The 26272-nt window shown below is 38.9% G+C and overlaps 1 protein-coding gene across 1 annotated transcript; it reads left to right on the plus strand.

Annotated features, from left to right (window-relative positions):
* Window positions 1–2050: 2050 nt before the first annotated feature.
* LOC141390607 (beta-taxilin-like) lies at window positions 2051–8060 on the plus strand. The gene is made up of 6 exons (XM_073963558.1): window positions 2051–2191; window positions 2352–2542; window positions 2617–2826; window positions 6422–6568; window positions 6646–6826; window positions 6889–8060. The coding sequence occupies exons 1-6, from the start codon at window positions 2120–2122 to the stop codon at window positions 7657–7659; spliced, it is 1572 nt and encodes a 523-aa protein (XP_073819659.1). The 5' UTR covers window positions 2051–2119; the 3' UTR covers window positions 7660–8060.
* The last annotated feature ends 18212 nt before the right edge of the window (window positions 8061–26272 follow it).

The following is a 26272-nucleotide window of genomic DNA, read 5'->3' on the forward strand; positions in this document are numbered from 1 at the left end:
AAAACTTTAATCAAACGTTGTATCTGTTTTCAGCTTAAGATAGAGAAAAAAGTAAAGAGACAGCATTTAGTAAACTTTAGCTTTGTTCCTTTAATTTTTAGTGGTAAGAGTGGTAAAAGAAAAAAGAGTCAAAATTGCTCTCTCATGAAAATTTTTACCAGAAAAGTAAACGAACGGAAAAGTGGTAGATCTGGCAGCAATGTCAAAAAGAAACATCCCACAGCAGCGGGTTCTTACGTACCGGATTGACCCGAAACCAAAAGTGTTTCGGCCAGCGGCTGCCAACCCAGCATTATATTTTACTTTACAGTTTTTTCTTTTATTTTACAGTTTTTTATTTAGTTTTATAAGAGTTCGACTTTTTCTTCTGTTTTTCGTCCATTTTCTTCTTCATTGTGAAATAATCGTCAAACAAAAGTCGAAAAATCAATTCTGCCATTTTTTACCTGCAGAAATTTGTCATGTAGCCTGTGGTAGAAGAGAAAGCCATTTTCGATCTCTCTCCTCTCTCACTCTCTTAAAAATTGCTTCCAGTTTTGCCACTTTTCAGGATTAAGGAACGCTTTACAGGTTAAAAATGTTGACAAATGGTAAAAATGGTAACCTCAGGTAAGTAAAGGAACACAGCTTTTAAACCTGAATCGTAATAATTATAGCATTTTTCCACAAAAATAAGATAAACATTGGACAGCTGACCTTTAGCAGATGATTAAAAACAGCTGATCGAAATTGCTAAATGTAGCTGAGAAAATTTGTTTCAGCAACTTTTAGCAATTTCTCAGCAAACAACTGTCAAAATTGTTCTCTCACTTCGCTCTCTTTTACTGAACTTTTTTGTAAAAAGACAGCATTTAGTAACATTTCGTAATAATTATTACAAATTATCACGTAAAAAGCTAAATCTAATCAGCTGACTTCTTCCAAGTGTTTGCAAATACCCAGCAAAAAGTTTGCATCCGCGGATACAGTTGAATCACTACAATTGTACGGTACAGTTGCCGTTGGAGTACATCTGTTTCTATGAATTCACTTATGAATTTAACAAGGGAGCGCGCAGCTAGGATGCACTCCATTTTGCTTCCACAGCAAACAGCTAGGATGCACTCCATTTTCGATCCAACAGCTTTTGATGTAGTGTTTTGGATTGAATTTAAAGGCACACTTTGGATTGCATTTTTAGTCAGTCTAAAGATGCAATAAAAATGCAAGCCATTGCTAAATGTCCCAAAATAAAAAATATGCATTTATTATTTGTGTAAAACAAGAACACAAAGAACTTTATTATATAAACACAAATTAAAAAAAAAGTTTCCATTATATTCAATCACATTTAAGCTTACTTCCTCCGTTCTGGATTTAATCCAAGCGCATCTGATTTTCTTTCATCATCCTAAAGTTTTTTATGTTGCCTTCCATCACTAGTTCAGCTCTCGACATGGACTCCAACTCCACTCCATGAAAAATTTCCGTCTCGTGAATTACCGCAAAAACGTTCGCAACTTAAGTTGTTATTTCTTTATTTTATAACAAACTAGCGGACCCGGCGAACTTCGTCTCGCTATTAAGGAATAACATTTCATACAAAAACTCAATTTTCGATTTTTCCAATTTTCCGACTTTTCCAGAGAGATTTTCCAAAATTTTCTTCCGTAAAGACCTTCTCCTCGAAAATACGAATAAGTAACAAAAAATTTTACAGAAATCGGCCTAGCCGTTCTCATTTTATGAATTACTATACATTTTTTACACCATTTTTATATATGTATATAGATTCTTCGAAATGTATACACTCTTGTTTATCTTTTGAAGAAATGTGTAGGGATCAACCAACTGTTTTTTTCTTTAGGGATTTCTACAGCAACTGCTTATAAAATGTATCGAATGGAGTGCATTTTTCATAACTCTTTTGGACTACATCGAAAGATGTTGTGAAATCCAACATTTTTTGCTGGGATAAGTCAGGTGTTTGTGTTTACAGTGAATAAGATCCAAAGACTTTCAAGAAGAAGCATATTCGTGCTATCACATCAGGGCGCATAAATTGTTTTTTGACAGATTCTGAAACAAACTTCCCAGAACAACCACACAACCACAAGTCGGTAAATAGTGGAAAATAAAAATGGATCAAGCTAAGAAAAATAAAAAAGAAGCTAGAGAGGATCAAAGGAAGGATCAAAAAATCGAAGAACAGGTAAAGATATCCATTGGCAAATTTTTGACACAACCTTTAAATCAATTACAAAAGAAAAAAAAAAAACAAAAAAAGCAAACCAAATAACCCTGAGATATTAATGTGGGTCAAAATCTTGCGGTAAGGATTGCACTTTTAATTTCTTTTTTATTTTACTCAGATTCTAAAGACTTTGGAAGAGGCCAAAACACCAGAAGATAAATTTCAGCTACTCCTCAGTAAATATATTGAAAGTGAACGTTTGTTAAGGCGTTCCAAACAGGATACAAAGGCTTTAGAAAAACAGCTGGAGACAGTGGTGCGTGAAAAAGAGAATCTTCAAAGGGAATATAACAAAAATATCTTAATGAGGTAAGACCATGCATGAACATGACGAAAATGATAGTTGTTTATTTATGGAAAAATATTCTTTTATTTCATTATAGAGATAAATTGGAGGAAGTATGCCGTGAACAACAGAAACTCATAAAATCCGTTAAAAATGAAAGTATGCAAAAGATACGCGAGGAAGAAGAGCGCCGCAAGGAAAGTCAAGTCAAATTCCAATCATCCTTGAATGAGATCAATTTATCACTTAACAAGAATAACGAAGAAAATAATAAATTACGTGATCACAATATTGAGATGACCAAAAAGTAAGTACCACCAAGTAAAATACTATACTCTTAAGAACGCATTCGGCTCACTGCCACAACGCATTAGTTTCCTTGGCACCTCCCCCCCTACCTAGTGGGCCAATAGCCAGAAATTGAGGTTATTTTATATTTGAAAAATGAAACAAAATTCTCTTGTTAAGTTTGTTGGTATCTAGGCAATGGATGATTGTTTGGTGATCGACGAAAGGTGTGTTTTGTTTGAGAGACACAAATGAATTCTTTAGTTGAGTTTCTTTGGTAGTGAACCGCATCTAACCATGTGTTTTATATTCAAGAAAAAATATTGCAGCACTCTCAGTTTTTTGTTAGAGTATGAACGCATTGAAATTGTTCTAATTCGAAATGTTAAATGGAGGGATGGATGCGTTGTTTTATTTTATGGCCACTATTTTTAGATACATGTTTTGTTGTTGTTATGTTTTTCAACAAAAGTTGTTGTTATATAGTTTGTTAGAGACTATGACGAGTTGAGGGAAGAGAGAGATATAAAATATGTATTCAAATTATGTTTAGTTTATTTGAGAAGGGAAAATGAAATGCTCAGATTGTTCGTTATGCGTTTGAGAAGATATTTTTTCCTTCTATATGACGATTTTATGGTCTTCCATGGATACCTCTTGTTTGTTTATGGGAAGATGATTAAGGCATTTTGAAGTCCATGTTGCTGTTTGATGCTGGGTTGGCTGCTCTCTGGTCGTATCGCATTTTGTTTCGATTCATTCCGGTACAAAGAACCCGCGTCCGTGGTATTGAAGAAGTCCATGTTAGAAGTATTAGTCTTCTTTGGGACGATATATGTATTTAAAAAGATAATTTTGTCTTCTTTAAGAAGGTCTTTGAACTTCAACCGGACTTCATCTAGGGAAGAGTTTTTAGACTTGTTGATAATATTCTTTTTTCACCTATGAGAACATCTTTTGGTTCTCTGGACGAAATATTTTTTATAGATATAAGCCCGTATGGTCATCGTACTAAAAATATAGAAGTCACTCTCAGCAAATTAAGCTCCTCTGATGGATTCTTTTAAGAACGAAGGCTTTCTGAAAGATTTCTGTAAATACAAAAGACCTTCTGGTGGCTTCCTATAAATATGTAAGCCCTTCTAAGGAACTCCTCTAAATGTTGAAGCACTACTGAGTACCTTTTAATATACAGAAGCCGCTCTGAAGACCTCCTATAAATGTAGAAGCCTTTCTAAAGACCTCCTATTAGTAAAGAAGCTCTTCGGAAGGCATCTTATAAAGTCCGAAGACCTTCCGAAGATCTCCTTTAAATAGAGAAGCCCTTCTGAAGGCCCCCTATAAATATATAAGTCCTCCTATATATGAAGAACCCTCTCTGAAGATATCCTATAAACATTGAAGCCTCTCTGAAGGCTTCCTATAAACATAGGAGGGTATCCTATAAATGTAAAATCCTTCCGAAGATCTTGTACAAATATAGAAGTTCTTGTTATAGCCTCCAATAAATATAGAAGTCCTTCTGAAGGCCCACTATAAATACAGAAGTCCTATAAATAAAGAACCCTCTCTGAAGACATCCTATAAACATAGAAATCTCTGTGTAGGCATCCTATAAACATACAAACCCTCCTCTAAATACAGAAGCCCTTAGGGAGGTCTCCTATTGATACAGAAACCCTTTTGTAGTCCTCCTATTAATTCAAAAAGCCTTTTGAAGGCCCCCTATAAATATGGAAGTTCTTCCGAAATCCTCCTATAAATATAAAAGCCCCTCTCAAGACATTTTATAAATGTAAAATCCTTCCCATGATCTCCTACAAATACAAAAGTTCTTCTGATGGTCTCCTATAAATTCAAAACCCCTTCTGAAGGTTTCATATTAATAAAGACGCATTCTTAAAGGCGTCCTCTAAATACAAAAGACCTTCTGAAGGACTCATATTAATACAGAAGCCCTTTTGAAGGCCTCCTATTGGTACAGAAGCCCTTATGAAGGCACCGTATAAATATGGAAGTCCTCCTGAAAGCCTCTCTGAAGGCGTCTTATAAATATAAAAGCCCTTCTGACGGATTCCTTTAAGTATAGAAGCCCTTTTTAGGCTTTTTGTAAATATAGAAGCCATTTAGAGCGTTTCTCTAGACTTCCCATAAAAATGGACGCGCTTCTAAAAGCTTTCTATCAATATAAAGGCCCTTCTGAAGCCATCCTATAAATATAGAAGCCCCTCTGGATACCTCTTATAAAGATAGAAGCCCCTCCGACGGCTCCCTATAAACAAAGAAGCCCTTCTGAATGATTTCTATAAATTTAGAAGGCCTTCCATAAGAGCTAAATATCTTCTAAAGGCTTCCTATAAATATAAAAGCCCTTCTGAAAGGTTGCTATAAAATAGAAGCCTTTCGTAGTTGATCCTATAAATATAAAAATCCTTCTGAAAGCCTCCTATAAATATAGAAATCCTTTTGAAGGCCTTCTATAAAGATCGAAGACCTTCGGGAGATGTCCTATAAATATAGAAGCCCTTCTGAATGCTTCCCAGAAATATGGAAGCGCCTCTAGAAACTTTCTAAAAAAACTGAGACCCTCTGAAGGCTTTCTATAAATATATACACATTTCTGAAGGACTCCTATAAATATAGAAGCGCTTCTAAAGCCAGCCTATAAATATATAAGCCCTTCTGAAGGCCTCCTATAAAGATAGAAGCCCCTCCGACGGCTTCCTGTAAACAAAGAAGCCCTTCTGAATGATTTCTATAAATTTAGAAGGCCTTCAGAGGGCCTCCCGTAAAAACTAAATATCTTCTAAAGGCTTCCTATAAATATAAAAGCTCTTCTGAAAGGTTGCTATAAAATAGAAGCCTTTCGTAGTTGATCCCATAAATACAGAAGACCTTTTAAAGGCCTCCTATAAATATAAAAATCCTTCTGAAAACCTCCTATAAATATAGAAATCCTTTTGAAGATCGAAGACCTTCGGGAGATGTCCTATAAATATAGAAGCCTTTCCGAATACCTCCTAGAAAGATGGAAGCGCCTCTATAAGCTTCATATAAAAAATTAGCCTTTCTGAAGGGTTTCTATAATTATTAAAGGCTTCCAATAATTATAAAAAATCCTTCTGAGGACAACCTAAAAATACAGTTATTTTGAAGACCTTCTATAAATATAAATGTGCTTCTGAGGCCCTCTTATGAAGATAGAAGACCTTCGGGAGATCTCCTATAAATATAGAAGCCCTTCTGAATGTCTCCTATAATGATTAAAGCCCATTTGAAAGATTCCAATAAAAAGAAGCCCTTCTTGAGCCTTCATATAATTATGGAAGCCCTTCAGAGAGTCTTCTATAAGTACAGAAGCCTTTCTGAAAGTCGCCTATAAAGATAAGAACCCCTCTGAAGGTTTTGTATAAAGGCAGAAACCCTTTTGAAGGCTTTCTATGAGCATAGAAGCACTTCAGAGGATCTCCTATAGATATAGATGGCCTGTTATAAATATAAAAGGCCTTCGGTGGACCTCCTAAATATATATTGGAGACCATCTGAAACTTGAAACTTCTGAATACCTTCTCAGGGCTCCCGCTTTAATTCCAATATGTTCCCTTTTCTTTCAGACTCAAATTCTTGGCTGAACAATATCAGGCACGTGAGCAGCAACTGGAGAAACTTAATGAGCAAGTTCAAATCGAGGGACAGCTACACAGGGCCAAATTGAACAAAGTTCAAGTGGAGTCCGCCATGGAAAAGGAAATTCTCATCAAGTAAGATAACCCACATAAATAAACTTTCGTTAAAAGCTCTTACACCTTCTCCTACTTCTCTTTACCTTCAAAAAAAGGGAAAAACAAATCGTATTGGAAAAATTGTTGACAACACAACAAATGTTAAAGGATATCAGTGAACGTGAAAGGGATTTGAAGGAACAATTGAATTTGTACACAGCCAAATATGATGACTTCCAGAATTCATTGCAAAAATCCAATGATATTTTTGTCACCTATAAAACGGAAATGGAAAAGGTGGGTTATTATAATTTGACTGACAGATAGTTGATTAATTGGTTCTCCTTATTCTTAAACAGATGTCCAAGAACTCCCGTAAATTGGAAAAAGAAGCCCAAGAATGGAAACGTAAATGGGAAAAGAGTAATGCCACACTCATTGAGCTGGCCACAGAGAAAAAGGATCGCGACGACCATGCTATGCGTTGTAACAAACAAGTGGAACAATTGCAAAAGTTACTGAGAGCCTTGCAAAATGAACGCAGTCATTTGTATAAAGTAATTAAGGAGAATAATGTTGAAGTGCCTCCATTACCAGCATTGCCGGCAGAACCTGAACCAATGCAAACCAAACCCATCAGCAGTGTGGCTGATAAGGATAAAATGGAAATAATGTCAAAGAATTGTGCTGAGCTGAAACAGACATTGGCCAATTTACAAAATCAAATGAAAGTCTTGAATTTAAAGGGAGCCGAGGCTGAGGAGCAATGCAAACAATTGCAATCACAAGAGGAATCAATTAAGAAGAAGCAAAAGAAGAAATCCAAATCGAAAAAGAATCAACAAAACAATGTAAATGGCAATAACAAAGAATCTTCACCAGCCATCTCAGAGGATACAATTAGTGTAAAGGAGGAAGAAGCCACAACAACAGCTGCAGCAGAAGTGAATGGCAGTGAGGAACAGGTTGTTGCATCTGCGGAAACTGAAATTAACGAAACAACACCTGCTGAAGTAAAACTAGAAGAAGTTGTTCAAACGGTTGAACCTACTGCTGAAGTTACTCCTACTCCCACGGAAGAAGTTAAACCAGAACTCCCTGCCAGTGCCCCAGTTGAAGTTGCCAATTAAGACTAGTTGCATCAGAGTTTCCTCTCATCATCATAATCATTATATTGAATGGTTGATTACCTAACCATTGATAAATCTTTTTTACTTAGTCTAAAGTCAACTATATAAAACAGTTCGTAGCAATGTTTGCGGTACGCCTCCATTCTTCTTTGCTCACCAAACATCATTTGCAAATTGAAACTTAACACGTTCGCGGACGTGAATGCTATAGCATTCTGATGCAAAATGACGTGAATGCTATAGCATTCAAATTGTCAGCCAATTTTTGTTCATTTACTTGTATACAATCTTAAGTTTTGGTGATTAATATACATAATACGATTTATTTCAATAAGATACATTCTATAATAAATAAAAAATAATAATAATAATCAATATTTAATAAATAAAAACAAAAAAGCTAATTTCGAAAATAATTGGGTGTCATTTTTTTCACCTCTCTGAATTTGCTTGCGTCCGCGAACGTGTTAACTCCTTTATCTTTATAACATTAAGCTCTGCAGTGTTTTGCGGAGCCAAACAAACGTTTAATGACGAATATATAAAATACTTTCATTTGTTTTTGTTTTTCTTTCATCTCTTACATTATTTGTTTTTGTATTTTTTGTTTATTTATTAAATTCTTTTCAATTATATTTTTATATTTTATTTTTTTTAAGCGATGGAAAAAAAAAATAAATGAGATTTTTTGTTAAAATAATCTTGTGTGAGAGTTAATTTCAATTCCTATAAATATAAAGGCCCCTTCTAATGGCTTCCTATAAAAATAAAAGTCATTTTAACGGCCTACCCTGCTGAAAGCGTCCTATAAAGATAGATGCCTTTTTGGAGGTCTCCTGTAAAGAAATAACCCTTCTGAACACCTTCTCTTCTGGAAGCCTCCCATATATAAAAGCCTTTCTGAAAGCTAATTATAAGGATAGAATTCCTTGTGTAGGCTTCCTTTAAATATAGAATCGGGTATGTGATGAAAACCGAATCGACTCGATTTGCAGAATCGAAATGGTATATAATCGGAGTGCCGTTGATGATATACATATATAGTATTGCTTTGCAAAAGTCCCTTATTTGAATAATATTTCACCAAAATTAGAGATATACGATTTCGATTTATGGCAAAACGAGTCGAATCGTTTTCCATCACATACCTGAATACCTCCTAAAGGCTTCTTATAAGTATGAAATCCCATTTCTGAAGGTCTCCTGTAAACATAGAAGTCATATGAAATTCCTTCTATAAATATAGGCCATGTAAACATAGAAGCTCTTGTAAAGGTTGTCTATAAATATAGAAGCCCTTTTGAGGGTCTCCTATAAAGATCAAAACAGTTCTGAAGGTTTTCTGTTAATATAAAGGCCTTTCTGAAGGACTCGTGTAAATATAGACGATTTTCTGAAGGCCTCCAATAATTATAGAAGTCCTTTTGAAGGCCTCCAATAAATAAAGTTTTTCTAGGTTAGGTTAGGGAATGTGCAGCCACTAACTTGTGACTGAGTCACTCGGATACCTTCCGGTCCATTGTGATCATCCAGTAGAAAAAAGCTGCGAGAAAAGAGGAGATGGAAAAGAGAGGATAGGGGGAAGAAATAAAAAGAGGAAGTTGTTAGAAAAGTAAAGAACGAATAAATTACAAGAAAGTTTAAGGTGGGAGGAATAGTTTTAGAGGAGGAAAAAAGATTTATTTTTAATAGTAGGCAGAATAGTTGAATTATTTTAGGCGTTCAGGTTGCGCTGTCCCAACCACTTCAGATTTTTGATGATGTTGTAGATCACAGCAGGTTCCACAGTTGAGTAGAAAGTTAGACACGGTGGAAAGTGAACACCTACTAACCTATGCCGTCTACGAGCCAAGGCTGGACAACGACACAGGATGTGCTCGATCGTCTCTAACTCCTCCTCATCCTCACAGAGTCTGCAAGAGTCTGCAGTAGTCAGTAACATCCTCATCAAATTTGATGGTATGGGCCCTGATATAGCAGTGTCCAGTAATGACTCCCGTCGTTACTCTAACTTCAGCTTTACTCAGGTTCAACAGAGAGCTCGTTCTTTTGACTGACTGAGACGGCCATATGGATCTTGCCACAATGCACCTAGGTTCATTATGCCACAATTCACTGGCTCTTTTGTCAGAGAACGTTTCAATTTTTTGAAAGAAATGACAAATGGGTGGTTTGATAGATTCAGCGATAGCTGGATCTGTAGACTGCGATCCTCGTGATCCTCGTAATTCAATTGGTGTCCAAGGATTATATAAGACCATATTAAAACACAATTCAAGATCTTCTGTATGTAATTTGAGCCAAGAAATCCGAGGATTCTATTAACTTCCTGAGATATCCCAGGAAAAATGTGAATTTATCGACACCCAGGAAGGTTTGTTATGCACAAGGCCAACTAAAAAGCTTTCTAGGATCTCAAAATCTATAATCTGACACTAATATTTGGCTTTTGTATACTCAAATACCTAAAACGAAAAGAAATCAGCAAGGGTCCGCTTTAACGAGCTATACAAGAAGTTTGGCATTAAATAACGGCATTTAACACCCAAAAATTATTTTTTTTTTCTCTAAAATATATCTCGGACACCCAGACACATTCGCCAAACAATAAAATTTATAAATTTTGATCCTCAACTGTTTCTCACCTTGTCCCCCTCGGACGCGGCGAAGATGTCGAAATTGGCATTGCTTAGTCCAGAAACCTTATTCTTATAGATATAAGGCTCCTGGACTAAGACATTGTCCACTTCAGAGGTCAGAAGCGGCCTTTGCCGCTTCCCTACCCTTACTGAGTTTGGTGGGGTGGACTCAGTCGAAACCGAACCCATCCTGAACCGAAATTCAGTTTTCCCTCACGTTCTCTAAGATATAACTCCCCAGGGGGGTCAACCGCCACTCTTGCAACCAAAACACCATCCTCGTTACAGGGTGCTAGACTTATTACAGTCCAGCCCGAAGTAGTGAGGTTGGGATTTTGCAATCTCAGCATTTTCAGCAGGAGCTCCTTATCCACAGTACGAGGGGGAATCCACGCTGAAAGAATCTTCCTGGACGGAATATCGGATAATATCGGATAGGGAGACCGCCGCAAGATCAGCTCCTTCCCACAGAGCGCCAAAGCCCTCAACTGTCCGAACAAGAAAATCTCGTGACTTCTTGTTCAGACAGTTAATAACCTTGACACCCTTTCGTAAGAAGGCGCTGCCAAATTGTCGGTCTTCCTGATCTTCCGGTCCAGAAACTATGGCAGACCGAAGACCAGTTTCAAAAAGCAACCAGTGACTGTCGCTGATTCTACCATTTGGGTCAGCTCTGTCGATGATTGCCAAATGAAGGTCTTTATCATCTGCCACTGCAACCGGTCTACTGTATGGCTTCTTGCGTCCTTGACCGTGCGCCTTGGGGTTAACTTATCCAGAGGAGGTGGATGCCTTCTCTGTACTCAGTTGCTTCCCCTTGGTTGTACGCACAACAGCCGCCGCATACGAGGTTGATGGTTCAACCAGCTGAGAAGTCATTGTCTTCTTTGGTGAAGGCTGTGGACCCTCGGAGGAACGAAGGCGCTTCACAGATTTAAGCTGCGGGCCATTGTTCGTTTCTCCAGAAGACAATGTTTCCTTAGCTGGCCTAACCATCTTCCTATTGAGACCAGCATTTCCAGCCGCTTCACCTTTGCCTTTCGGAGCAGAATCAGGCTTTGAGGCAGAGTCCTTTACCGGTCGGTCATCACTAGGGGTGCCTGTAGGTTTGGGGGTGCACTCATCAGCCTTTTCCTTTAACTGTCGGTTCGGGTTAAGCTTCTGAATAGGTTTCGGCGCAGCACATTTGCCAGAGGCAGTAGGCTTAGCCGGCTCCTCTCTTTCGAACTTCCTTATGAATTTCAGCTTACCCCTGATGAGGTGGACCTCCCTCGCTGAATGCAAGTTCGCATCTCTCCCTACGAAGATGCGGAGATAGGATACAGCACGTTTATAGTGCTTCGTATCCGATGCTTCTCATGCAGATGCAACTTTCGAGTCGCTGCCCGTTGTCGGGGTCTTGTTAGATTCCCCGTCGTCGGACATCGTTTCAGTTGCAGTCTGCCTTTGAAGCCTATTGTCGGCAAGTGCCGACACAGGACCAGTCGGAATCAGACTTGCATCCAGTTGGGTATCAGGGTTCGCACTCCCTTTGCTAGAGTCACAGCAAACTTCCTGTGTAGACTTGGCCGGGATCACCGTGGTTTCCAGCTCATCGTCATTCAGGGTCAGATTGTGTAACAATTCCTCCGGGAGTGTGTCCTCACAATGTCATCCGGTACAAGCCTATCCAGCTGGTCGAGGAGTTCCCTACTTTGCCTCTCTAAACTGTCGTGAATAGTTCTGAGGGTCCCGTGAAGGTCGTCCCCTCCCACAACTGCGGTCCTGTCTGCCGTAGACTGGCTTTTACCAGCCCTGGCTAAATCATGTTCCGTTTGAATTGCCGGGTCGTCATCTATTTTGGGGGTTGGAATTGATGCACTTGTAACAGGTACAGCTGTAGGTACCAAGGCATCCACACCTAAAATAGCCGGATCACAATCTCTTGATTTCGACGACACATGGCTTGTGGTCACACCAACGCTTACCGCCGGTACTGGGTTATTAACTCCCTGCACCGTAACTTTATTTCTCCTGTTCTTTCTACCCATTTTAGTTAATTTATTTAAGGGAACTACCCCGATCCAATTTTTGGTCCACGAGGCCATTCTGAAGGCCTCCTATAAATATGAAATCCCTTCTGTAAGGCTTCCAAAAATATAAAATACCTCCTATAAATATAGGAGTTCTTCTGAAGGCCTTCTATAAAAATAAAATCCCTTCTGATTGAAGGCCTCCGATAAATATTAAATTCCTTCTGAAGGAAGGAGGCCTATAGGCCTCTTATAATATAGGAACCCTTCTGAAGGCCTGCTATAAATAAAAAAAATCTCTCTCCTAAAGGCCTCCAGTAAATAAAGAAACTCCTCTGAGGGTCTCCTATAAATATAGGTGCCCTTCTGAATGCCTTCTATAAATAGTAAATTCCACCCAAAGGTCTCCTATAAATACAGGAGCCCTTCTTAAAGCCTCCTATAAATATTAAATCCTTTCCGAAGGCCTCGTATAAATATAAAACCTTTTTTAAGACCTCCTATAAAGGTATAAGCACTTCTATAGTTCTTCTATAAATATAGAAGCCCTTCTAAAGGCTTCTTATATATAAAAGATTATTTCTCAAAACCTCCTATTAATTCCTTTTTAAAGGCCTCCTATAAAGATGTAAGCTCTTTTACAAGCCTTCTATAAAGATAGAAGCTCTTCTAAAGGGTTCCTATGAATATAGAGGCCCTTCTGACGGCTTCCTATAAATTTAATTTACAATCCCGCGGCAGCGGGTTTTTTCGTACCAGATTGACCAGGAATAACACAAAATCATCGTTCCGGCCAGCGGCTGCCACTTCAGTATACATATGTTCGTATTTGTTTCGTTTTTCTGCATTGGGAGCAGCATATGCCAGAATGCCTGCTCCGAATTCTTTTGGTCCGTGCCGCGAATGAGAAAAACCAAGGTCCAAAATATCTGTGCTCAGTTTGTCACATCCGCATCTTCACCCACATCCATCCTTCAGTGAGATGCAATAGATGTCAGGAGTGGGTGCATCTAAGGGGTTGCTCAGGACTTGTCCACGTGAGGGACTACGACAGGGACTATGTTGCTGCATGCTGCGTGAACACATTCCCCAGTGAGTCGTCGTCGGATTATGAAACTCCCTCGTGGTCTGACTACGAAACTCCCCCGCAGTCCCCTCGACAACAACGGCACACGCAGCCTTTAACACCAGCCGCTGTTGTCCCTATTCCAGAGAATGCATCCTTTTTGCAATTTAATTGCAATGGACTCCGAGGTAAGATGGAGGAAATAATAGATTTCATGAGTCGGAAGAACATCAAGGTTGCTGCGGTGCAAGAAACTAAGCTCAACAACAACTGTAGCTTACAACATTGTGATGGTTACAAAGTGCTAAGAAAGGATCGCACCAGAAGTGAAGGTGGGGGATTAGCTTTCCTATTGCACCAGTCTGTCCAATACAGACCTATCTCGCTTGAGCGTGTCTCTAATGACCCGTACATGGAATGTATGGGGGTAGCAGTCAGGTGTGGAACTGCCGAGATAGAGTTGCTGAACGTATACATCACGCCGAGAAATATGTAGCTGTATCTCAGATTACGTGCCTAACATTAGCCCGTTTTTGGAAGGTCATAATCGTCTGGTCCTGGGGGACTTTAATGCGCATCATGAGATGTGGCATTGGGCCCTCGGAAACGACCAGAGAGGTACAGCGCTGGCTGAGCAGATTGACAGCTCTACGTTTTGCACGGTCAATGAGGACGCCCCTACCAGAATTAGAGGAGAGTGTCACAGCTCGCCAGACATAACCATCGTGTCACCTGGTCTGACAAATGACGTTACCTGGCAACCCGTCATTTCCCTTGGATCAGACCATCTCCCCATAATTGTCTCCATTAGCAGACCACCCGATTTCATTACCTCTGAACGCCGCACATTCGTCAATCATAAGAAAGCTGATTGCCCGGGTTTCAGAGAGTTCACCACCAATCACCGCTTCGGAGAACTGCCTAATCCTTCTGATGTTCGGGTAGCGGAAAGGACGTTCCGAGACATCATCACTGATGCAGCCGCTCGCCATATCCCTGCTAGTCGAATACCCGAAGTAGGACCAAACTTCCCAGCAGAGGTGACGGGATTAGCAAATGAGCGTGATGAGCTTCGCCGAACCAACCCCAATGATCCCAGAGTCAGGGAGCTGACACTGGAAGTTAACAGGCTGGTCGGCGAGCATAAGCGGAACAAGTGGTTAAATCATCTGAGGAGTTGCAACATTGGAGCCGGTATAGGTGAATTGTGGGCAACGGTTAAGTCACTCTCGAAACCTGGAAGAAGGGAAGATAGGACCTCAGTCACGTTTGGCGACGTTACGTTGACTGGCCCGAAGAGGTGCGCAAGTTATTTCTATCGACAGTTTGTCGAGCACCCCGAGAGTGACAGGATGAAGAGAAGAGTATTACGTCGCATCAGATCTCTTCCTGCCGAGGAGGAACCACCAGAGGTTACAATGGATAATGTTGCCAATGCCATCAGGAACGCTAAATCATCCAAAGCGTTGGGCGCTGATGGAATCTCCTTGATAATGCTGAAGCAGCTGGATGAGCCGGGAGTGGAGTATCTCACTAAAGTTCTCAACTTGTCGCTATCCACCCTCATTGTTCCCGAAGTCTGGAAAATGGGCAGGGTGGTCCCACTACGGAAGCCCGGCAAGGATGCCAGCAAAAGTGAATCGTACAGGCCGATTTCCCTTTTGTCGCCCGTAGCAAAGACCCTTGAGACCTTAGTCCTCCCCAGTATCAGAAATAGCTATCAAGTTGCCGATCATCAGCATGGATTCCGTAAGCAGTACAGCACGACAACTGCGCTGCACGCCATTACCACACATATTTGTCAAGGACTCAACCAGAGACGGCCGTGCGATAAAACAGCGATGGTGGCGCTTGACTTATCAAAAGCCTTTGATACAGTCAGGCACTCCACGCTGTTTGAGGACATTGAGCAGACAACCCTCCGGCCAAGCTTGAAACGTTGGATAGTCAGTTATATGTGTGGACGCCAGTCGTACGTGGAATTCAGGAACAAGAAGTCCAAACCCCGTAGAGTGAAACAGGGAGTTCCACAAGGTGGAGTGATATCTCCGGAACTGTTTAACTTCTAGCTCTCCTGTATTCCGCCCCCCTCTATACGGCATCGAGATCGTAACGTATGCGGATGATTGCACGATCCTGGCGTCGCGACGCGTCGGATACCTATACTGATGACATCTGTGAGAGACTGAACAACTATTTAACCGATCTTACCACCTTTTTTCATTCGAGGAATATGCAGATCTCAGCCACAAAATCAACAGCCACTCTGTTCACCACATGGACATCGCAGTTTGGAAGAGAATTGAATGTCGTGCTCGACGGTAGCAGAATTCCGACCCCAAACTGCCCCCACAATTTTAGGGGTCACATTCGACACTACTTTCACGTCGTGCGCGCACGCCACAGCTATCTGCGACAAACTGAAAAGTAGGAACAAGGTTCTCAAGTGCCTAGCCGTTAGCACTTGGGGTGCAGATAAAGAAACCTTGTTGACCACATATAACGCGATAGGTCGGTCTGTGGTAAGCTATGCGGCGTCAGTCTGGTCCCCGAGATTATGTGATACGAATTGGAAAAAGATTCAAACTTACCAGAATGCCGACCTGAGAACAGCAACAGGGTGCCTCCTCAAATCTTCAGTGGACCATCTACATGAGGAGGCAAAGATTCTTCCAGTAAAGCAACACAATGAGATGCTTTCGTTGCAGTACCTGCTTGGATGTTACCGTGTGAGCCATCCCAATCACCATCTTGTGGGTAGGCCCGACACATTCAGGCACATCAGGAAGGATATCCATGCTCTAGAGGGAGAGGTCCAACGATACAGGAGAGAACCCCTAGATCAACAAGCATATCAAGCAGGTTTAAATAGTATTCACACGGATGCAGTTGGGTGACGTAGGGGATGGAAGATACCAAGCAACGGTCCTGACCGGTTTTAACATGGCAAAGCCCAGGATTTATCTTGGTCCCTCTTTCATCCCAATTGGACACTGACCTCCCCGTGGTGTCTCCTGGGGAACTGCCTTTAACACCCGTTAAAGGTAGTGAGCTAACATGTGCCGCGCGTTCACCCATAAGAACGTTAAAAACTTGGGTTTGGGCGTCGGGCTAGTATCCCCTCCCCTAGAAAAAAAGCAGCCTACTATGAAAAAACGAAAGAAAAGAAAAACAAAAAAAAAACCCTCTAAAGTTGACGACCCCCGCAAACGTTTTAAGGACCATGATCTGCGAATCTGCACCTGGAATGTTCGCACTCTTTATAGAGAAGGTGCAGTTTACGCGCTGGCAGATGTACTTGAAAAGTACAAGGCCGACATTACTGCCATACAGGAAATACGATGGACTGGGAAAGATGTCACAACAACACCTAAAGGTGACGCACTGTATTATAGCTGCCATGACACAAAGCATGAGTTTGGTTGCGGATTTGTAGTTGGTCAGAGGTTAAAACATCTGGTCTCCAGCTTCACCCCAGTGAATGAAAGACTTGCTACAATTCGATTAAAAGCAAAATTCTTCAACATCAGCTTTATCTGCGCTCATGCTCCAACCGAAGACAAGGACGAACAGACCAAAGATACATTTTACGAGCGCTTAGAAGAAAAATATGACCGTTGCCCTGCCCATGCCATTAAAATTATTCTAGGCGATTTTAAATGCCAAAATTGGAAAGGAGAATATCTTTGGTCCAACAGTCGGGAATTTCAGTCTCCACAGTGAAACATCTGACAATGGTATGAGGCTGATAGACTTTGCAGCTGCAAGAAACATGGTAGTTAGCAGTACCAGATTTAAGCATCTCGATATTCATAAGGGCACCTGGCTATCTCCAGATCATAGAACAACAAGTAATCAAATTGATCACATTGTGAAAGATGGAAGACATTCATCGAACGTGTTGGATAGTTCCGATAGTTTCGAGGCGCAAACATTGATTCGGACCACTACCTTGTTGCAGCAAAGGTACGTACCCGTCTAAACGTTGCCAATAAAGCACGAACAGACACAACGCGGAAGTTGGACATCGATAGGCTGCAAACACAACAGTTAACCACAGCATATTCCACTCAACTAGCCCAATTGCTTAATGAGAACACTCCTTGTCCCGATAACATAACAACACAATGGCAAAATATTGCCCACCCCATGCAAACAGTCGCAAAATCCATACTTGGATTCCAGAGACCTCCACAAAGGAATTCATGGTATGACCAGTAGTGCGATTCTCTAACCCATTTTTTGAGTTACCGACAAAAGTCGGTAAAATTAAAGTGCTTATAAATTCGGTAAATAACGATATTATTCGGTAAGTTAGCGACGAATAAAAAGTAGTCGTAAAGTTCTACCGATAGCAACAGTGTTGTCAACTTTTATTTTAACTTTTCATTCATAATTTTTCGTTTTAATGTTACCGATTTTTGTCGGTAACTCAAAAAATGAGTTAGAGAATCGCACTACAGGAGTGTCGTGCTGCTACCGAAGAGAAAAATGCGGCATATAGAGCTATAGAGCAGCCATGCACGCGTCTTTACGAAAAAGTTAACTACAACTCTCTTTCTCATACAAAAACCCAAAATAGCATTCTCTTCTTCTGCACCGTTTCTATAGAGCAACGCGTAGCGCACGAGAGAGATATCGGGAGAAAAGGAGAGAAGAGAAAGTCTTTTCCGCAAGAAAAAGAGAGAAATGGAAAAGAGGGAGTGTGAAAAAGTCGAGATGTACGGGAGCCAGAATGAAGTCCGAAAATTCTACCAAAGAGTGAAACATCAAACAGATGGCTGTGGTACAGGCACATCCTCCTGTAGAGACCAGCAAGGTAATCTGGTAACAGATACAGATAGCTTGCTCAGGATATGGAAGGAACATTTCTCCAATCTGCTGATATCCAATAGTAGCGAAGACGATGATACCACAGATCCAATCCCAGAAGATGGTATAGAATGTATACCGCCCGGCCAAGATGAGGTAAAAACAGCAATCAACCGGCTGAAGAATAATAAAGCACCAGAAGCCGATGGATTACCAGCCGAGCTGTTTAAAACCGGAGTCGACGCGCTGATAAGGTGTATGCATCAGCTAGTTAACACCATCTGGCAGGAAGAACGCGTACCCGACGATCTGAACCTGGGCATCCTGTGTCCCGTACAAAAGAAAGGAGATAAGACTGTATGCTCCAACAATAGCGGCATAAGTCTTCTCCCTATTGCCTATAAGATAGTGTCAGGGATATTGTGCGAACGACTAAAGTCAATGGTCAACGAAATAATTGGACCATACCAATGTGGCTTTAGAACTGGCAAATCCACTATTGACCAGATATTTACCCTGTGGTAGAAGACCCAAGAGATGCAGATCGACACATTTCACCTTTTTGTCGATTATAAAGCAGCATTCAACAGTCCCCTCCGATCAAAGGTATTCAATGCAATGTCTGAATTTGGTATTCCCGCAAAGCTCATCCGGCTTTGTAAAATTACTTTAAGTGACACGAGGTCCTCAGTTAAAATAGGAAAGAACCTCTCCGAAGAGTTTTGTACCAAAATAGGTTTTGAGACAAGGAGACAAAAGATAATACGAGATGCAAATGTCACAAGAAATGGCACAATTTACCCCAATAGCCACATTTTACTTGCTTATGCTGATGATATAGACATCATGGGACGATCAGTAAAAGAAGTAACCTATACCTTTATGAAGGTTGAAGGAGAATCTTCTAAAGTGGGCCTGGCGGTAAACGGCGAAAAGACTAAATTGATGGTGTCGACGCACAAAGCGTCCATAGAGCTCGCACCAACTGTGGAAGTGGTACCTATAATATTGAGGTAGTAAAAGACTTCTTCTACCTCGGCACCTCCGTAAACACAACAAACGATATCAGTTGTGAAATAAAAAGAAGAATTGTATTGGCCACCAGATGCTACTTTGGTTTAAGTAAGCAGTTTAAAAACAAAGCCACATCTCGTCAAACAAAAATAACGCTCTACAAAACACTGATACTACCCGTGCTGATGTATGGCTCCGAAGCCTGGGTACTTGCGCAAGCAGACATGGCAGTGCTTGGTGTGTTTGAGAGGAGAATTCTTCGAAAGATATACGGGCCGATTTGCGTTGACGGTGAATATCGACGTCGTATGAACCACGAGCTATATCAGCTATACAACGACATTAATATAGTTAAACGTATCGAGATGCAACGATTGCGTTGGCTAGGCCATATCATGAGAATGAGCGATGATGAACCCGCTGAAAAGGCGTATGAATACATGCCACATGGCGGTGCACGCAGAATCGGCAGGGCTAAGCTTCGACGGAGCATACAAGTGGCTGAAGAAATGAAAAGGCGCGGTATTCCAAAAAGCGAAGCACTATACAGAGAGAATTGGAGATCTTTTCTTAGTTCGTTCTATGGAACACATGTTCTGTAATGGGCCAGCTAAGTAAGTAGGAGACATTCGGTATAAATTTATAAATATAAGATCCTTTCCAAAGGAATCCTATAAATATAAAATCCTTTCTAAAGTCCTTCTATATAGATGTAAGCTCTTCGAATGCCTCCTATAAATATTAAAGCTGTCCAAAAAGTCTCTTTTGAATATAGAGGAAGGCTCATGAAGGCTTCCTATAAATATAGAATCCTTCCTAAAGACATCCTATAATGATAGAAGCTCTTCAGGAGGCCTCCTATAAATATAGAAGCCAGTCTGTAGGCTTCCTATAAATACAAAAACTCCTTCTAAAAGCCTCCTACAAATGTAGTCAGTTTAGATCATTTGCTACTCAAGTAAAGACGTGTTTTTTCGCATTAGCAAGTGACAGTAACAAACAAAGCACACACATTTATTCTTTTTCATCAAAATAAAACAACAACATTAAACGGTCTCGCGTTGCAGACTCCGTTACTCATGGTTCTACCATGAGTAAAAAGACTAAAACGTCTAATTCTCCGAGAGGAGAAAATCAGAATTATTTTCACCCGCTTCAAACGGTTGATGATGAGAATGAAGATACCAATGCAGGTGACGAAATTGTTATCGATAACGATAAAAAACCTAAGGTGAGAGTGCCACCAATAACTCTTCTTAAATGCAAAGTTGAACAAGTACTGGAAATGTGCAGAGTATTGAAAGTTATCGATTTTTCAATTAAAAAGATATCAATTGGGCTTAAATTATTATGTGCCAACGAAGATGATTTCAAATTGATATGCGAAAAAGCATCAACGCAATTCGAATTTGAATTTTTTACGTATGGTACAAAATACGATAAACCTTATAAGGCCATACTGCTAAAGTATGATAAGAGGGATCCTGAAATAGTCAAAAAGCTTTTGATTGAACAAGGATTAAAATGTCTGGATGTTAAAATCATTATTAGAAAGGTAAATAATGAGGAACAGGTTATTTATGTTGTTTATTTCGAACGGAAGTCCGTTACAATGAAGGAATTGAGAGAACTCCACTCAAAAATTGGATATTTAAATGTTAATTGGGAGTATCAAAAACCGAACCAACATAAACTAACACAATGTCATAATTGTCAGATGTTCGGACATGGATCCAGTAGGTGCAAAGTTAAATCTTTTTGTGTCAATTGTGCAGGAAACCACTTAACTGCTGAATGTAAGGAAACCCGTTTAAAATGTGCCAATTGTGGAGGCGAACATAAATCGAATTCCCTGGAATGTCCCAGTAGAATGAAATACTTGGAACTTAGGGAGAGGCTCAAGCCTAAAAAGTCTCGAATGCATTCTAATTACCCACGTTTTCAAAACATTGCACAAAATTTTCCGAATAAATTACATCAGGAATATCCTAAAACAAATAACACGTCTAATTGGAGACAGACGGAAACAAACAATTTATTTTCAGTTGAAGAACTGAAAAATATCACCTTTGAATTGATTTCAAAATTAAAAAATTGCAAATCAAAACAAGAACAATTTGAAGTGGTAACTGATATTGCCTTCAAATTTTTAAATTGATCAAACCATTGAAAATAGTTTCCTGGAATGCCAGAGGCATTCGCAACAAACATCAAGAACTATATAGCTTCCTAAATATAAATGAAATTGATATTTGTCTTCTAAGCGAAACTTGGTTAAATTCAAGTATTTCAATAAGACACAATTCCTTCATGTGTTATCGCAACGATCGTGCAGAAAGAAGAGGAGGAGGTGTTGCTATTTTAATAAGGAAAAATATTCGTCATAAGATGTTAAGGCCTATAAATACTTCCCTTATTGAAAATATTGGAATTCAAGTTTATTATAATAACAATGTTGTCAATATTTTTTCTTGTTATTTCCCTGGTGGTGTTCGTGATACCCAGAAAAAACAAGAGTTCCTGTCGGATATCCATAAATTGACCAGTGTCAAGAATGTTGTTCTTGCTGGAGACTTTAACTGCAGGCATCAGTATTGGGGTTGTCGAAGAAGTAATGTTTGGGGTAATATATTGTATGATAAGCTACAAACAAATGCTTTCAATGTTATGTTCCCGCAGGAATGCACTTATATTCCCGCAGACCCAAGGAGACAATCTTCCACCCTAGATATCTTATTGACCGATATGCCAACATTTATAAGCTCGGTAAAAACTCTAAATAACTTGGCTTCCGATCATCTTCCAATTAAAATAGAGATTAACTATAATGTCGATTTATTAGATAACTCGTACTACAATTTCAACAAAGCTAAGTGGCATCGTTACAAATCATTTATCAACAGAAAAGCTGATCTGAGGCAAATAGAAGACACTTCTGAATCAAATATCGACCACGTCATAAATCATTTCACAGAAATGATTAAAGAAGCCATTGATGTTAGTGTTCCAAAGTGCAGAGTTCGTAGTCCAGCTAATGATATTCCTCAACATATAAAAGAATTGATCCAGTTTAGAAACATATACAAAAGAAATTGGAAGCGTTTCAGAGATACTAGTGATAGACAGCAAATGAACTTACTCAATAGAAGGATAAATGCCGAATTGACAAATCTTCGAAATAAAAAATGGAACAAAACGCTGACTGAACTTGAAAAATCATCATCTCCTTTTTGGAAATTATCAAAAGTTATTAAAAAAGTCTAATATCATACCAGCACTAAAGACAAACAACCAAACATATTTTACTCAAGGTGAAAAATGTGAAATATTAGCGGACAACTTTCTCAGTAATCACACCATTTCTGAAACTCTGAGCGATGCCAATACTATAAGCGAGGTTAACAATACCGTGGAAGACATAAACTCCTCTCGACCAGAACCGTCTAGCCTGAAATTCACTTCAGTAGGAAAAGTTTCAAGTTTAATTAAAAAATTAAAAAACAAAAAAGCACCTGGCATCGATGGCATAAGCAACAAGTGCTTAAAAATGTTGCCCAGAAATGGTATTATATACTTAACAAACATTCTAAATGCCTGTTTACGTATGTGCTATTTTCCACGAGAATGGAAACTTTCAAAAACTGTTCCAATTCATAAAATAAACAAACCTTTTGACGATCCTAAATCATATAGACCTATTAGCTTATTATCCAGTATAAGCAAAATATACGAAAAGGTCATTCAGGAGCAACTAATCGATCACATAGACAACAATAATGTTTTGCCAAAACAACAGTTTGGTTTTCGAAGGCAACATAACACATGCCACCCACTTTTAAAAATAAACAATATGGTGAAAAGTAATTTTATCAAATCCTTATCTACTGGAATGGTACTACTAGACATAAAAGCTGCATTCGACGGAGTCTGGCACAACGGACTTATTTACAAAATGAATAAATTTGGATTTCCCCTTCAAATTATTAAAATAATAAACAGCTATATTAAGGGAAGGTCTTTCTGTGTCCACATTGGAGCTTCCAAATCCAAAACCGTAAATATACCAAATGGCTGCCCACAGGGTTCTTGTTTATCGCCAATCTTATATAACATATATACATCTGATATACCAGCAATAAATAACTGCGTTATTTCAATTTTTGCTGACGACACCTCAATAACTAGTACTGGATTGTACTCCAATACGATATTGGAGCATCTTCAAGAAGGACTAGTTAAATTAAATGATTATTTCAAGAAATGGAAAATAATGGTAAATCCTGAGAAAACGCAAGCTATTTATTTCTCGAGGAAGAGGAAAACATGTTTTTTGCCCCAAAATCCACTACAATTTTTAAATTGCAATATAGAGTGGGAAAATAATGTTAAATACTTGGGAGTCATACTGGACAAAAAATTTAATTTTGGTGACCACATTTCGTATGTTGTGAATAAAACAAATAAAATAACGAGGATTATGTATCCATTTATAAACAGAAAATCTGGATTAAATATAGAGAATAAAAAATTGATACTTAAATCAATATTTTTGCCAATAATATATTATTGTGCACCATTATTTTCAAACGCTGCAAATAACCATATAAAGAAACTGCAAATTGTTCAAAATAAGCTGCTGAAAATGATATTTAATCTTCCGATGTATTATTCCACGCAAAGACTGCACTCCCTTTCCGGATTTCAGCTCGTTAAGGAAAAACTTGAAATATTCAGGACCAATTTTGAGACAAGATGTATTTCTTCGTCCTATACTCACATAAATGAACTTGTTTCATAAATGGATGTAAAAATCCAACCCCCATCTAGTCAAACAATTTTAAGGTTTAATTTTTTTCCTTATGTATCTAATATCAAAATGTTTAATCATAAATCATATTGTTACAAACAAATATTATAATTACCCCCCGTTTACACATGCAAGTGGCAGTTCGAAAAACACAAATACACTCACACATATTCATTGCCACACCAACTAACAACCTCACTGCCGACAAAATTTTCTTGTCAGCAATCAATGTAAGTGCTTTGAAAGTAACTTCAATTTTTTTCCGAACGTCTACACATGCAAGTGTCAGTTCGAAAAAATTGAAGTTTCGACTATAATATGTATACACAACTGTCTGTAAGTTACTTGCATGTGTAATCATTGGGTTAAGTAGAAAAGGAAAATTAAATTTCCTAAACTCTTTATATGTATGTATATATCTGATAAAACCCGAAATGTCATAAAAATAAAGAAATGAAATACAAAAATACAAATGTAGAAGGCCTTCCTTGTCAAGTCGGCCCATGAACTTAGTAGCGGTTCCAAACGGCTCCTATAAATTTAGAAACTCTTCTGAAAGCCTTCTATAAAATTATAAGTCCCTCCTAAGGCGTTCTATAATTGAAGATGTGTTTTCTATAAATATAGAATTCCTTCTGAGGGTTTCCTCTAAATACAGAAGACCTTCGGAAGACTGTTGATTGTAGCACTTTAGATGACACCCCAGGAAGGAAGGGTGTATTTTTATACCCTCAGCATTTATGCTAACGAGGGAATATCGTCACCATAAATGCCGGAAGACGTAACCGACATGGAAATCGAAATTCGTTTTTTGCTGGAATCTGATATATTAAGCTAAAATATATGCTCTGGCAAAATTTCAAGCTTCTACGTTTAAAAATAACGATCCTATTCAAGAAATGCCAATAGACGTAACAGCATACTACAATTTTCATAGAACACAAAAGGCGTAGCCCACATTATTTCAAAACTAAACAGCAGTACAAACAATGTATTCTTTGATTTTTGCAGCAATTATAATGCCAGAGGGAGGGCTTATTGAGTTAATGTATAATTTCTACGGGGCGGATTCGGTTAACCGGTTATTTGACCCGAAAGTCCAGGTTCAAAACCGGATTAGACCCGGTTCTACTGAACCGATTACTACAAAATGGGTAACGGATGAAAGCTTATGGAAATACCTATCGCATGGTGTAGTTACTTTAACAGTTCTCTTACTCGGCTTATTTCTCCATATGTGTAATTTGACTCTTAGGTGACGATATCTCAAGAATGGTAGATTTTTCAAAAATCACAAAGACCATTCTTTAAGTTAATTTTTAAAGCAATAACTTTGACTTTAGACGGTTTTTACTGGTCTTACAGAAAAAATCCATTATTGAAATAACTGAAGATGATGACAGAAGACCTATGTCCTGATTTAAATAAACATCTAAAACGCACATATGGAAAACAATATGTTAACCGGTATTGTTCATTTTTCCAAGAGAAAGAACGAACGGAAATATTCAAAATTTGAGGCGTTGATACGGAAACGTGTATATGCTAAAAATTCACGTCGTTCTAGTACAAAGATGTATTCTTTAAAGACGGATACGATTAGGCTGTAAGTTTGCAAAAGATGGTGTTGTCAACCAACCCATGGTTTAATAGAGATCAATTGATTGTAGTAATCAATAGGTCCAGAGAAAAAAATTGTCTGTATTGGTTTACTTATACAAAAAGACAGGAGATCCTACAGTCACTGCGAGCATTGGCGTTTGATCCTAGCAGTATAATCTTTTTTAAAACTGATATAGACGACTACCAGATTCTACCATAGAGAAGTTCCGGAAACTTTGAGGCAGTGGATCCTCCTCAGATGAAAGATGAAACAAGAAATTTCAACACCTGCAAGACTTAAAACGCTTAATTCCAAGTGATTGTCATTACTTTAATGACAACATTCCTTATGACAATTAAAAGTTACATTTAAACTGTTACAGATCACTTAATTTATGTATATGAACTATATTTTGTACATAAATTGACTTAAATACAACAATAATTATAATATTCCAGATTTAATATCGTCTAATACAATAATAAACTAATAAACAAGTGAGCCAAGGCTATAGTCGGGTCGGGCCGACTATGTGATACCCTACACCACTACCCCTGTTTATAAGCTTTTGACTAATAAAATTCAAAATATTAAAATTGGGATAGCTTAGCGCCGTTGCTCTGAATGTCTTCATTAACACAGGTCAATTTTTTTGAAACG

This window comes from Musca autumnalis, unplaced genomic scaffold (assembly GCF_047663935.1).
Source record: "Musca autumnalis isolate F117 unplaced genomic scaffold, ASM4766393v1 scaffold_1, whole genome shotgun sequence".
Classification (NCBI taxonomy): Eukaryota; Metazoa; Arthropoda; class Insecta; order Diptera; family Muscidae; genus Musca; species Musca autumnalis.

What these genes read in the sequence shown, in the direction of transcription:
- LOC141390607 (XM_073963558.1), top strand. Translation starts at nt 2,120, where the DNA reads ATGGATCAAGCTAAGAAAAATAAAAAAGAAGCTAGAGAGGATCAAAGG. An exon ending in AACAAAAATATCTTAATGAG is followed by an intron (nt 2,543 to 2,616) that starts GTAAGACCATGC and finishes ATTTCATTATAG; the next exon opens with AGATAAATTGGAGGAAGTAT. An exon ending in AATATTGAGATGACCAAAAA is followed by an intron (nt 2,827 to 6,421) that starts GTAAGTACCACC and finishes CTTTTCTTTCAG; the next exon opens with ACTCAAATTCTTGGCTGAAC.